Source organism: Tinamus guttatus, unplaced genomic scaffold (genome assembly GCF_059628265.1).
Source record: "Tinamus guttatus ecotype Peru unplaced genomic scaffold, ASM5962826v1 Tinamus_guttatus_pri_ptg000172l, whole genome shotgun sequence".
Classification (NCBI taxonomy): Eukaryota; Metazoa; Chordata; class Aves; order Tinamiformes; family Tinamidae; genus Tinamus; species Tinamus guttatus.
Window position 1 is genome coordinate 1,169,028 of NW_028288706.1, and position 14,627 is coordinate 1,183,654.

The following is a 14,627-nucleotide window of genomic DNA, read 5'->3' on the forward strand; positions in this document are numbered from 1 at the left end:
TGCACCTGCAGCTTGTTATTTAATTGCCTTATTTCTGCAGAGGACCAGAGAGGCCCATTAGGCTGCATTAACGACACCCCAGGCACTGGCTTCAAGTCTTTGATTCACTCTTTTGCAGGTCAGTGTCACTGTAGATTTATATCAAAGGCAATTGCTAACAAAGTCGAGAGCTGCAGTGGTGGATGAGGATGACAAATGGACAAGGGCCTCCCTCGCAAGTTAATACTGCCTTGCAGAGAGCAGGGAGGATTGGGAGTAGCAGAGAAGGAACAAGATCAGAGCAAGCAAGGACAGGTAACAGAAAAGAACCCAAAAATTACATCAGCAGAAGTAGGAATTAGATGACCGAGTGTGGTCCCCTCCCCACCAGCCTGGCAGCATCCAACACCACTCTGGCAAAACCAACTGTGGGCACAGTGCAGGCCACATCAGGCCCAGCCATGTATCAGCTATGTTTTAAGAGACTTTTGTAGAAAAACCACTCCAAAGCTACAGGGACCTCCAGAAAAGCCAACAACCCCAAAGCTCCTAAGGAGATGCAGCCAGCAAGGCTTTGCACAGGAAGGGACAAAGAGAAATCAAAGGTAGCAGCCCCCTCCCAACAGGGCTGCTCAAAACATTGTGTGTCTACTCTCCAACAGCTTATTTCATGCCACACAGACTCCAGCTGATGCAACTTCAAGGCCCAGAGGCAGCCGATCTCCCCAATGAACCAGGGATGCAACACCACAAACGAAGGCCGGGGAGGAAGCCCAGGAGCAGTTTCCCCACAAAAGGCCTCATCCAAAGGATCCCACTCGCTGCAGGCAGGGGCCAGGTCCCTTGCTGAGCGTTAGAGCCGTGCAAGAGAAGCGCAGCAAACACGCGGGGCCCGGGCAGGCTCCCCTAGCAGCCGCGGCGCGTCCCTCAGGAAGGCGCTACACGAGCCGTTAGACAGACGTGTTCATGAGCTGCAGCCATCACCACAGCAATGTGCGCGAGCTGAACGGGCTCTGCGCAGCCAGGGCAGAGCTGCGGCTGTTCCCCGGAGCCCTTCCTGTGGGAAGGGGCTGGCGGATGAAGCAGAAGCGCTATCAGCAGCAAAGCAAACACAGACGCAGCCAGACGGTGCCTGCGGACAGCGGGACAGTTCCTGCTTCCCGAGGAAGCCGCGAGCCGGCTCTCAGCGCAACCACCACAGGCTCCTGCTGGCAGCCAGGGGCTCACACGGCTGCTGGGGCAGGGCAAATCCTGCTGTGATTTGGGAACAGGACCTTAGACACCCGAGAGGGCCTTGACTTCTGAAGAGGAACGAGGGAGTCTTCGGTCTCCGCAGGGCAGCCATGCCTGGGCATCACACAAGCTGGGATTAACACTGCTTCCCTCTCCCCAGGCTGTGCTCCTCCAGGCCAGGCAGAGCGCAGAAGAGCGGGTGATCAGAGAGCAGACACAAGCAGATCCCACCAAAGGAAAGAGCAGTAGCACAAGGATGGCTTGTAAAACACTCCTTTGAAAGCAGAGCCAGGTTTTCAACAAATACCACCAAAAAAAAAAGCCACACACACAAGTGAGGAGGAGGAGAAACTCGCAGCATCTCTGTACACGGAGAAGGCTCATTGCCATCCATGGCAAACAAGCGGGCAGAGCTGCCTTTGGGAAGGGAGGGAGCCTTGGCCTAGCTAGACACAAGGCCGAGGTCTGAGCTGGCTGGTGGCCACAGGAGGCAGCTGTCAACTCAGACGAGGCATCGCCTCAGACATCGCCTTCACCAGTGGCCAAGGAACATCCATCCCACCTCTGTGCTCCAGCAGCAAGGTGCAGGAATGCCCTTCCACGCTAGGGAGCATACAGCATTACTTCCTCCCAGCCTGAGGAGCTTCAGACCAGCGCCAACGTCCTGCTGCAATCACTGCTCCCGGCTGAGGGGGAAAGCTTGGGCGCACCATCCGACAAGCTGCCTCGGAGGAGCCGACAGAGCTGCCATCAAGTCAACGCATCACTGAGAAAAACGGGTCCAAAACCCACTACTTGGAGTAAAGCAGTGTAGCTTGTGTTACAGCAAGGAGCTGGCTGAGGGCAGATGCTCCTCGCTCAGCTGTGAATGCAGCCCGGAGCACTGAACACTGAAGCATCTTACACTTCTTTGGAGTCATGACAGTGAAACACAACATCCTTCAGGCAGCCCTTCCTGATGGGGGAACATTGGACGTGCATGCATGGGTTAAAGCAGCACACAAAGCAAGTTTGAGGCCAGTTCTGCATGTTCACCCATGACAGTACCTTCTTCCATCCTCTACACCTTCCTGGCTTCCCATAGCAGCAGGAAGTTGAAGTCCATCATGTACCATCTCAGCCTTTGCTCAGACATTTTAAAACCCACATGGTTCAGTAGCTTGTACAGAAGCCTTACAGCAGACCTCAGAAAAAGAAAGTGAAAGCTAAAATTCAGTCACTTTGATCAAAGCAAAGATGCCCAGAGATTACAGAAATACCAGGATTAGCCAATACTTTGTCAAGAAAAGTCAAAAAGGAGGTAAAACAGACACCTACAAGCTGACCAAGGTGCTGTCCTGCTTTAGGAACACTGTGTCTTGAAGCACAAGTAGCAGACAGAGGTAAGACTGCCTTGCACTTGGCCTGGACCTGGAGCGGGGTGGTGGGAGAGCAGCCCCTACCACCCTCTGCATCACAGGGGTTTGCCAGGCACCTGCTGAGGACAGAGCGTTCCTCAGCTACCGCATTTTGTTGCTTTCTGTTACAGTCACAGCCAGCAAAATGCCAGTTTGGAACAGGACAGAGAAACAGAGGCAGGTATTTGCAGTGCTTTCTAAAAGAATAAAATCAGATTTATAGGACCATGCCACAGGCTCTTCCCAGCATAGCTGCCTCCATCATGAGCACAAAGCTGCCCATGGCGCACACTGTCCTCTGCAAAAGCCCTCGCACACAGAGCGACCCCAAGCTCTGCTGGCGAGACAGGGCCGAGCCACAGCGGCCGCAAGGCGCCCATCGATATTCCTGCAACACCAGCGCCGTGCCTCAGCGTCAGAGGATATCGACAGTGACACGGGCTGGGTCCGAAACGCACCGCGCGGCGACGCACCAGTGGTCTGACATTTCAATTAGATCGCTGCCAACAGCCTCCTAATGCTCTGCTCCCAGACAGAGCAAGGAAAGAGGAGGAGCAGGTAACAAAGAGGCCAATCTGCCCTTACTCCCTCATTAAATAGGGATTCTGCTCTCAGCAGCTTATCAAGGACCTGTGGAGATAAGGAAATGTATCCCCCTCTATGCTCTCCAGGGCAGGCAGCTATTCGCAACTCAAAAAATTGTTGCTGTCATTGCACATTTGAGGAATTAGCCAGGGAGCACTAGCACAGCTTTAGAAAGAACAAGAAGCCCTCCCAAAATTGCAGCACATGCAAACAAGCACACAAGGAGTCCCCAGGTTCCAACTATGCCAACAAGAGGGATGCAGCTACAGCTTCTGTATGTGGTAGCAGCATCAGGAAAACAATCCATCCCTTCCAACATCCCAAGGAAGGATGATAAGGATCTCTAAAAGCCTTGGCCTCATTAGCACAGTCCCTAGGGAGCTGGAGGGCTCCACAGGCCCATGCAGCAGAGACCTTGGGCTACTTGCGGCCAATGTCTGTCCCAAGTCCTGCTGGGGAGCTGTTGTGGGAGGTACACGTGCAAATGCAGCTGCAGCACCAAGGCAGCAGATTCCCCATGGAAGCATCAGCATCTGCTTTCTATCCTGGCATCCTGTCCCAGCAGGCACAAGGATTTGCTTGCAGAGTCAGGAATTCTGCATAAACCCAGGAGCAGGAGCTCTCCTTCCCTCCCTATAGTCACTGAATAATTAATTCTCTAGAAATTAAGTCAAATCTTTAACTAAGCCAGCTCAGCACACAGAATAAGGAGTTTCTAGGTCAGAAGCAGGGTCGAAGAAAATGGGTAAATAAAGAGAAGCCTTCAGGACTGTGCTTTGCACTCCCTTCTAAGGAGGTCAGCACAACTGGTCTGTCCCAACCAGCCAGGCCACCACTTCCAAGGGAGGATGAGAATCGCACCTTGCAATCCAGACTGCAGCTGACGACACTGCAGTCTCCTGACATTGCCAAAGAGCAGCAAACAGAATTGATTTGAGCAACGCAGAGAGCATGAGCAATCAGCACAAGCAGGCTGGCAGATGTTCCCTCCTGTAAAAGCTCTATCCAGGGCTCAGCAGGAGCCAGGGCACCAGCCGCACATCCCGCAGGAGCTGCCGGCATGGTGATGCTGCACTGCCCTCTCCTGTCCCTCACCCGCCAGGCACCTACAGCACCGTAGAGACCTGCCTCACGTGGCCCCCACGGCTCCCAGCACTCACCACTGCTCATCCCTCTTCTCTGCTCACCCACTGCTCCGAGCGGCATGTGGGAGCAGAAATCCATTCTCCCTTCTGCTTCACGCTTGCTAAAAAGGCAGTCCTGATCACCACCAACACAACCTCTGGGCAACACGCACAGCTCCCAGGGTGGGAGTCACCAGGACAAGTGGCCCTCAGCTGAACCACCTACACCCACTTCCTACTGCAGAGTCCCTCTACCTGGTGGGCTGCATGTCCTCCTATGGAGCTCCATCTTTCTGAGTTGCATGGTCCTAGGGATTGACCAGAGTCCTGAAACCCAAGAAACACCCAGCTGCTTCTCTGAACACCTGTGGCTTCATTTGCTCTTCCTCTCTTGCATCTGTGGGACTGATAATTCCTGCTCCAATGCAGCATCCCAGAGATTTTCCTCTGGAGTCCTTGCTGGTTTCGCCTCACACTAATTCTCTCATTTTGTCCATATCATTCTGAACTCTCATCCTCCTCCCTGGGGGGGCTCACAACCTCATGTTTGGCTCTCCAGGAATAAAAGATAGGTGCTATTCAGTGGCCCTGGCAGTTAGTGGAAGACAAGAGAGAAGTAGGCCCAGGATATGCTCTGGGGAGCCTCACTCAACACATCTTCCCACATCAACAGTGAACCATTTCACACCCTGCAATAAAGGTTACATCAAGGTTGCATCACACAAAAATCATAAAAGAAAGCACCAGAGCCTTGTTGGACTGAGGCTATGGAGAGACCATTTCTCTCCTGCACAAGGCCTGCTTAGTCTGCAGCAGTCACAGTAAAGGCCAAGCTCCTAAGGAGGCTCCCACTGCCCCCTGACCAGGACTATATGTGCCCTTTGGAAAGGCCCTTCTGGCTTCAGTAACTTCCTCCCACAGACTCAAACAGAAGCACAGCCACTTCCTAAGAGCAAAGATCTCCTCCACCCGTGGAGGAAGTGAAGGCCCAAGACATGGCTACCCACACAGCACCTGGGAGATGTTCCTGCCAAGGGTTGAATCCTTACCCACAGACGGCCCACAGGGGAGCCCAAAGCAGTGAGAGGAGCCGCAGACGATGCTGATCCTCCCCTCGTGCGGCACAGAGGTGCTCGGCGGGCGCTGCAGGCCCCGGGCACGAACAATCCCGGCCTTGAGGCGCCTCCCGGCCCGTGCGCAGCCCCCGCAGCGCCCACGGGAGACAAAGGCCACGCTCGGCGCCTACGAGCCAGGCCGGCACGGCCGAGACAGGCGGCCTTTGTGCACACGCAGGCCATGTTAGCTCTGGGGAGAAGAGCAGATCATTCGAGGGCCTGGAACCCGTCCTGCGGCTGCTCCTCCCACAGAGGTTCCTAACCCACGCACAGCCTGCAGCAATGGAGAGCAAGGCTGGCCTCTTCCCCGCTCGTGCCTGCCCATGAAACGAGCCCGGAGGGCCCCGTGGGACCCTGCGCAGGAGCACATGGGTGCTCCAGGAGGGCCTTGGGCATCCAGCACTCACTTGCCAGTACACACTGGCAAGGAGGGAGAACAGCCCAGGAGAAAGCTGGAACACAGGTCCCATCTCAAATCTGTTCAGCATCGGTGGGTTTCTCTCAGCCCTGCAAACACCAGAGCTAGGGATGCAGGAACACATCTCCCATGTGGTAAGGCAAGCAGAGGTCTGCTCTTCAGTTCTTTGAGTTGGCCCCGTCCTGAACCCTTCCCGGGGCTCTAACTTGATGCCCATGCCAGCAATGATTTCCATATGGAGAAAAACACAAGGACAAAAACTCTCCCCCCGCCCCATTTCCTCTGCTCTGCTCCTCCACCGTCCTTTGTTATTACTGAGGTCTCAGATGAGAAGAGCCATCCCACACACAGCAGCCGCAGACTGCAGGTGTCCTCACTTGTGTTTGAGAGAGATCAACACACTTAGTGTTTGCTTCTACATCTGTGTGTTACCTCAGGTGATCTCAGCACAGATCCAAAAACAGAAAACATTTAATGATGTCCACTAACATCTGCGCATGCAGGACAGTACTGCCCTTCCTTTGGGAAGCTCCCTGAAGAGGCAAAGTCTCCCTGCAACTTACTGGGAGAAATAAGACCAGATATAAAGCATGCCTGAAAGCTTTTCTTTGCAAAGCACTCACAGTGGAAAACCAAAACAACAGAACGAAAATTTGAAGTGACATATTTTCAGGATATAACAGAACAGTAACAGATGCTCCCCACTGCACACACAAGAATCACAGCTGCAGTCACCAGGTTTGACAATCCACACCTGGCTGACAGCAGCAAGTACAAACCCTGCCACTGAAAGCTTAATCACAGCTAAGTCAAGTTACCCTTATCGCACTTGAAAAAAAAAAAAAAAAAATAGACTGCAAACCTTTAACCATGGCATTTACTGCTCCTTCTAGTGAGACCAGAGGTTTAACACATCCACAAGAGCAAGTCTAGATCCTCCCTTGATAGGCGGAAGGGCCACAACAGCCCCTCGCGATGACCACACGAACTACACACAGCCTCTCTCTATGGGCAGAAAGGATTGGTTTGCAATACCAAAGCAAAACAAAGGCATCTCACACACCACATGTTGACTTTAGGGGTCTACATATCAGCTCAGCTTTCCCAAGAATTTTGAGTGACTGTTTTCAAGTTTACCTTCTTTACTGGTCACCAGTGCACAAGCATTCTTCCAGAACAGAATAAATCCCACTAGACAAGACACCCCAAGCAGCTATGAAATTCCCTCTATGTGTTTGGGCAGGCAACAAGATGATCTGCACAGTGCTGATACCTCTCACATAACTAGTACTCCCTACAACCTACTTGCAATCACCACATCTTCCATCTTAATCTACATCTGTTCCTACGGCCCAGTAGCATTTTGGCTTAACAAGTCATTAGATCTGCTCTCCATCCTATGGCTCTTCTCCAGCCCATTTCACTTGCTTTTATAATATCACATAGAAGAAAGCCCGCACAGTGATCTCCTGGGGCCCTCAACAAATGATCCACAAAAAGTGAGAGATTGCAAACACAGCACGACCCTGACTCACCCTTTGACAAGATCCATCCTGCCTGTTTCCTCAGGATCCAGGTACACAGGGTCCACAGCAACTCCTTCCAAGCCCGTGGTGGCAGAGAGATCCTGAGTCACAATACCAAGCTTGGAGCTCCACCATAGTAGCCTCCCTGTGTTGCTGAAAAGAGAAGATGGAAACCCTGTCCATTAGAGAGACAGGCAGAAGCCATGCACGTTACCAGCACATAACTGAGGGGTTACCAATACCAGGAAGCCCCAGCCCCTGCTCAAGATGAGGCCTACATGCCCAGAACAGACATTCCACCCAAACAGGGTCAAGACCCAGAGAAGCTTCTCACCAAGTTCACTTTTGCAAGCACTGTGGCTTAGGTTTTTCTCTTAGGCCTGAGCAAGGACCTCCAGGTCAAAAGATCCACTGCCACAAGTCTGGGCACACTGCTGCGTAAGCAAAATCCTCTTGCTTTTACTTCTGTGCATTCTTTCTCCTCTTCCTTTCAGGCTAATAGCCAAGATTACCGGCTGGTCCTACGGACCACAGCAAAAATGTGTGGCTTGGTGAGAAAGTCCATTCATTCATCTAGGGATGTGTTCTTACCACCAGAAGCCTGATGTGTCAAAGGAGGCAAGATGTCCCATTCAGGAGCCAGGAATGAGGTGGGAACCACAAACCACCAGGAGAAAAGAAACTCTCCAGCAAGAACAAGGAACTAGTGTGGGTCATCACCCTAAAGGAAAGGGGCAGACTCCCCCAAAGGCCCTTCCTGCTAAAGCTTGAGCAGGTGTGAATCTGCCACTATAGAAAACAGACAAAAAAAAAAGGGAGGAGCAGAAGAAAATGAATGAGCTGGTTAAGCTACTCAACAGCCCATCCTCCATAGGATGCAGGGAGCAAATTATGATTTCCCCATTTAAAGACTTCTCACCACCCTCGGGTGGAGCCTTCTGGTTTCCAGGACCCTTCTGAATCAGGATCCTGTGGCACACATGGACAACAGAGGGACAATGACTAGCTAGACCAGCTATACAGCACCACAAGACAGTGTTCAATGCAGATGACCAGACACTCTGGTGTCCACCAGGCATTGGTGATTGCCATCCATAGCCATACTGATGCCAAAACACAGGGAGGACGTTTAAGAACAAAAAAATAGCAAGAGAAACCCTTAGCATATTAACTCCCTCCATCAGGTATAAGAGCAAAAAAAAATGAAACATCTCCCTGCTTGTGATTTTGAGACCACAAGCTCAGTCAAGCAGGTAAAGCTCTAATCGCTGTCCGACATGGATGATGCCAGGGAAATCTTATCTATGATACAGCTAACGGGGCTTGCCCTTAAGCCCTCAAATCTTTCAGCTCATTACCCTAGGTAAAGTCTGGCTTGGATAAATTAGATACTGGAAACTCCAGTCTGCAGAGCAGCTTGTTGATTTACTTCAAAGTGATCTTCAAAAGAAGGAAATTACCCTGTATATCTTCCTGGCCATGCTCGCAAGAAAGCATATATTTATGTACAGAATGCACCACAGGGCTGTGCAATTACTTTCCAAATGACTTTTCCCCTCTCCATTTCTAAACAAACATCTCTCAACCAGGCAATGCTCTTCCCTGGTTTGCCCAGTTGAGCTAAAGCAAAACAGAAAACGCAGACAAATACCACAACAAACAAATGGAGCCCAACAGATATGATGAGACTACAGGCATAGTTCCCCACATCAAAGGGGTTGGAATCACCTCCCAAAAAGATTTTTCATCATTTTTCTCCTGTCATGTTTAACCTATTCTGCTTTTATATCCCTGGGATCAGTTTGCTCCTTTCCATAGGAAAGTGGGGTTTGCCATAGCTGTGAGGGCAAGGAAACAGACGCCTCACCGAAGCCCTTTCCTTGTGCCATGCTCCTGCAGTTCTTCCTTGTCCCACCAGTTCACAGAAAGAAAAATCTCCCCTGTTGTCATCACCTGCCTCAGGTATTGGCTACACATACAGGACTTGGACTACTGTAGCTATTACAGCCCCAATTTAATCTCTCGCCCTCCATTAATTTCAGACAACAAAAGGGGAAGCAAAAGGAGAGGACATAATCAAGACAGCTAGAGATGTTCCTTCAATTATAACAGTCAAAGGAAGGAAACTCATCTCATGTTTCAGGAATGAAGACCACAGAGGCAGAGTGTGTTTGAGGCTGGAAGGGGCCTCTGGAGATGACCTGATCCAACACCCAGCCCTAAGCAGGGTCAGCTAGAGCAGACTGCCCAAGCCCTTGTCAAGTTGAATTTTGAGATTCTCCAAGGGGGAAGACTCCACAGCCTCTTTGGAAAAACTGTTCCTGAGCTTGATCATCCTTACAGTGAAAAAAGTCTTATATATTCTTATATGCAGACAGAATTTCTAAACAAATTCACTCTTCTAATACCATAAAAAGCAACTCAAATGACTACACACTTAAAGAAAAGATCCCACTAAAGAAGCCTGAAGAACCACCAAAACCATGCAGATACCTCACATAGCAATGAGCCTTGTACATCTGAGTTATTGTATGTGTGAGAAACTTGCATACTTGGATGTATTGAAGTTCTGCAGGGTGCCAAGTGCTTCAAAACATACACGTGGACACACAAAGAAATGCCATGCCCATCACCTGGGTACTGGAAGAGGTCCCTAGCCTCTCCATCCCAGCACAAGCAAAATAGCTTTGATCTTAGCACCTTATCTGCTCAACTGCCAGGACAAACAAACTTCAGCTCTCAACAAAAGGGAAAAAAAAATCCCCAAAACCACTGGTTTGACCAGAGGGTATTCAGGGAGGGTTGCTGCTTCTCTTATTTCACCACCTCCAGAGAAACACATGGGTTTGCTTTTTGCAACTCATCCAGACATAGCCTGAATTGCTACGACCATCTCTGGCGTTAGAGCCAAGAGATAACACTGTTCTTGTCCTCTGTGTGCTGGAGCAAGCTTGGGACACGCATCTGAACTCCAAGCCCTCGTATTTCTGGCTCCTAAGAAGGAATAGGCACTTCCCCTCCTCACAGGGCATGCTTGCAAAGATCTTGGAGAAGGCTCCCTCTTGCCATCAATCCACTGTCATTTCAGAAAGCAGATAAACTTAAGAAAAAACAAAGCCTGGAAAACTCAGGTCATCCTTCCCACTTCCACCAAGGGATCCCAGAGAATCCCAAGACCAGAGACAAGGTAAAACAGTTTGAAGACACACTTGATCATAAGGACACTAGTTTGGGAGATTTGGTTGTGTGGTCTCAAAGCAGCTGCTTCCCAGAAGACTTACTTCATGTCACTGGGCAGTGCAATGGGTGTCCAGAGACCCAGATCCAACACGCAGCCTGTGCAGGACCCCTCATGGAAAGGGTCGCCCTTGCCTGTGCCCACAGGTGAGTTCAGCTCATGCCTTCTCCAAGCCACTCCTGGGGCTCGCTGTGCTTCCAGCCAAGGCTTGTGCAGTATTTGCACAGGGAGGATTACTCACCTGGCAACTGCCACTTTCCACATTAAGTTTTGACTTCTCTGCATGACACAGCCACAGCCATAGCCAAAGAGAACAGGGAAACAAATTGCTTCAGGAATTTCCTTCACAGAAGGAAAAGCCCTACCCTGCCAAAGGAGGAATACAGATCATCTGAGGCCACAGCAGAATTCCTTTAATTTATTTTTTTCAGTTGTTGTTTTCAATTCAAAGTCGCCACAAGAGTTTGGCACCCTTAACCCCTGCATTGGCAAGACAAGGGAGTTGCCTATTCGGTTCTTGGCCACCCACGCAAACAGAATGAGAGTCACACGAACTCCTCCAGCCTGCTCGGACCGTCTGGCAAAGAGCTGGCAAGAGGCAGGACTTTGCAGCCCGAGATTTAAGGCAGATATTTAAGGTCCTCTTAGCTCATCCACGAAGAGTGGCCACGAGCTCGTGACGCCCTGGCAATCTCCTCTGCAGCCCTGTGCTGCGTAGGAAGTGTCACATTGCATTGGTCATGGGTGAGAGGTGATTGCAAATGCAAAGGGAACTCCTGCCCTCCTTTCCTTGCAAGGATGGGGATCCAGTAGAGAGAGAGAGAAAAAAAAAAAAAAAAAAAAAAGCCTCTCGCCCATTATAAAGTCACACTCTGCCCAGGGAGGGAACGGAAACTGTCTTGTCCACAGATAACTCCTCACAGGACTCTGTGATGCAAGGTGCCCCTCAACAGCTCTGGGGAAAGGCAGGGCAGCGATGCACGTGCAAACTGTGTCCTTTGAAGGGATCTTCTCCTCCATCACAGCTTGTGTGCTCAGAGAGCAGAGAGGACTGAGGCCCAGCAGGAGCTGCTGCAAGGGCACGTCCTACACTGCAGTCTGAAGAGAGGAGTTAAACCCACATCGCGCAGAGACGTTCGGAGGCAGGCAGGGATGAATCCCCGAGCTGCTACACGCACACAGGTTGGCCCCTGTCCCAGCAGCATGGACAGAGCTCTGCTATTCTGCCCAGGCCTCCTGCAGCTCTGCCTAGCAGCGACCGCGCTCACAACGGCGTCCCTGCGAAACACTCACAGTATTGAGCTTGGCAAGAGCTTGGGAACAAGGAACTCCTTTCCTTGCCAACCCGAGGGGAGGGGAGGAAACTCATTAAAGGCAAGATGCCATCACTCCTCTCAGAGGAAGGCAGGAGGGGGCTGGCCGGGCACCACCTGCCCACCAGTGCAGGGACCCAAGCCCTGAGGTGGGCAGCAGGAGGGACCTGCGCAGCTCCAGGCAGCGGTACCCATTCCACCCTCAGCCTTTGGCCACCACCAACTTCCCTTTTCCAAGGGGATCAGCCACTTGCTTTGGTCTCTGGCTCCTTTTAACACTATTCTGTGCCAGAAGAAGAATTCTCTCCAGTCCCTGAAGCCCTGGCAGCAGCCACATTCCCAGCCCTATAGCAGGACACAGGCTCCTGGGTTCCATGGCAGCACCAGTGCCAGGGGCAGCCGCCCACTACTACAGCACCTGGCACCACGCACCGGTCCAAGGCACATGTCGCATCCGGCCCTTTGCTCACTGAACCTGGAGAAGCCAAGACACTCCAATATTCCCGCATCTCCAAGCAAGGAGCCCCAAAAGCCACGCGTCCTGCAGCAGAGCACTGCACCCCAAGAAGAGACCAGGAAAAAAAGCAGAAGAAAAAGGTCTACGTACTCGTTTTGCACCAGGGATCCACAGGCCGCTTGGGGCAACGCGGCTGAGCCCAGGAGCGTGAGCTCAGGCTGAGTCCATCCTGCAGGGGAAGTGCACGAAAGCGCCCGCTCTCTTCAGAGACCCCCAAGCAGCTTCAGCTCCTTGTTTTTACCACCCTGAGCAGCGATTTCCTTCCCCGATCCAAGCAAAGCGAAAGCAATCGGGAAGCGTATTATCGGGAAGCGTATTACCCCCGGCTCTGCCAGCACCAACGGCTGTTTAGAAAAGCAGCCAGGCACAGCTGGGCTCCTCCAATGCACAGAGCCCGCCTGCACGCAAGGCTCCAGGAGATCAGCAAGCAAATCCTCTTTGCCTATAGGCAAAAGAATCAAAGGGGAGAGGGGAGAGAGAGAAAAAAAAAAAGCGGCATCAAGAAACTCTTTGTCTCAGAAGGGCCCCGCCGGCCGCCGTGCATTTCCTGCCGAGAGCGCAGGGGGAGCCTCAACTTCGGAGACGCCGCTTCCACCTGCCGCCCGAGACCCGTGCTTATTGTCTTCTAAAAATAGGACCTAAGAAAGCCTCTTTGTTTGTGTTTCTGCCTTCTCCGATAGATTTTTCTGGCCCGGAATAAGTTGCGGGCGCCCTTCCCCGAGCCCCGTGGAGCATCTCCTCTTCCTCCTCCTCTCCAGCAGGGCCAAGTGTTGACAGCAACCAGCCCCGAGCTCACACGCAGGCTGGGAAACAGCCTTCTCCCTGGTGCTGTGAAGTCCCCTGGGGGCTGGGGCCCCGTAGGCAGCAGCAATGTGAGGAACCATCATCATCAACAGCAGGAGGAAAACAGAAGCAAAGACCTGGCTCTGAGCCGCTCCGCTGCCCTCAGCAGTGCATCAAAGCACAAGAAAGGCCAGAGAAGTGGCTGTGTATCTACCAATCCATATATTTATGTAACTATATGTACACACATGCACACCCTTACCTCACTTCAATTCCCAGTTTTAGCCCTTACCAGCCCTGTGCAGTCAGCATCACTGCTTAAGAGCAAACACAAGCTTCATCACCTACCACTGCCCTCCTCTAAGTAACTTCCAGTTTGGGCTTTTTTTTTTTTTTTTTTTTTTTTGTGCTCCATCTTTTCTTTCACCCTTCTCTTCACCAAAACTTTGGGGGTAAGACCTCCCCACATAGTAAATCCAGCAGCTGTTAATACCCCTCCATCTTCCCAGATTTCATGGAGCTTCTCATCTAAGCCAAAACCTCTCTCACTGGGAATGGCCTCTCCACCTTAGGCAGAGCATTTCCCCCCACATCCTCCTTTGGACTCCAAAGAAGTGCCTAAAATATATATATAAATATATTATGCCCTTTACCCGAGGAAGGCACTGCAGAACATTTCTTCAGCATGGGAATGAGAACCCACCATAGGGACAGATGCATGTAGAGAACAGCCAGGACTGCAGGAAGATGCATTAACTACCCCAAGGACACGGGGCAGCTTGGGGAGACCAAGAGGGGATGAATCTAAAGTGACTCGCAGGGAGAGACCCCTGCCACACACCTGTGTGGAGGTGAATAAAGGGCTCAACCAAGCCCTAGAGCCATTAAAACATGGCAAAGGGAAAGGCAAGAGAGGCCCATCTCTTGTTGGAGAGCAAGCATCCCCTCCAGGGTGCAATCACCCCTGGGGAGTAATGAAGCACAATAACCAGGACCAGATGAGTAAATCAACAGTGCCATAAACGGGCACGTGAATGCACAAGGCAAAGCCTGCTGATAAAATGCCCCTGACTCCCAAAACATCCACTTCTGGGCTACCAAGCAACACAGTTTCTAGTTGTTATTTGTATCCCCCAGGAGCAAGGACAGAGTCCTGCACCCGGGGGAGGATGACGTCTGAGCAGTGCTGCATGATGCCCGCGCTGCCTGGGACACGGCTCCGCTCCGGGACGCTGCCCTGGACTGCGGCGCGGCAGGAGCCCCGCGGGAGCTGAAGGACAGAGCAGGGACGGGCAGAAGAGAAGTCACCACAACTCAGCCTTGCAAACAGCCCGTCGGGGCTCAGCAACAGCCGGGCTGCCTGTTAACACACTGGAGCACAGCACAAACAGACACGGGC

General features: G+C 51.8%; 1 protein-coding gene across 2 annotated transcripts in view; it reads right to left on the minus strand.

The window, feature by feature from the left end:
* LOC104578726 (ankyrin repeat and fibronectin type-III domain-containing protein 1) overlaps positions 1 to 7,522 on the minus strand; it is a 198,532-nt gene extending 191,010 nt beyond the window's left edge. For both annotated transcript variants that reach the window (XM_088523017.1, XM_088523016.1), the window contains exon 1: positions 7,387 to 7,522. In XM_088523017.1, the coding sequence (XP_088379143.1) occupies positions 7,387 to 7,403 (17 nt within the window). In that variant the 5' untranslated portion in view covers positions 7,404 to 7,522. The remainder of the gene's footprint in view (positions 1 to 7,386) is intronic.
* Positions 7,523 to 14,627: the final 7,105 nt, after the last annotated feature.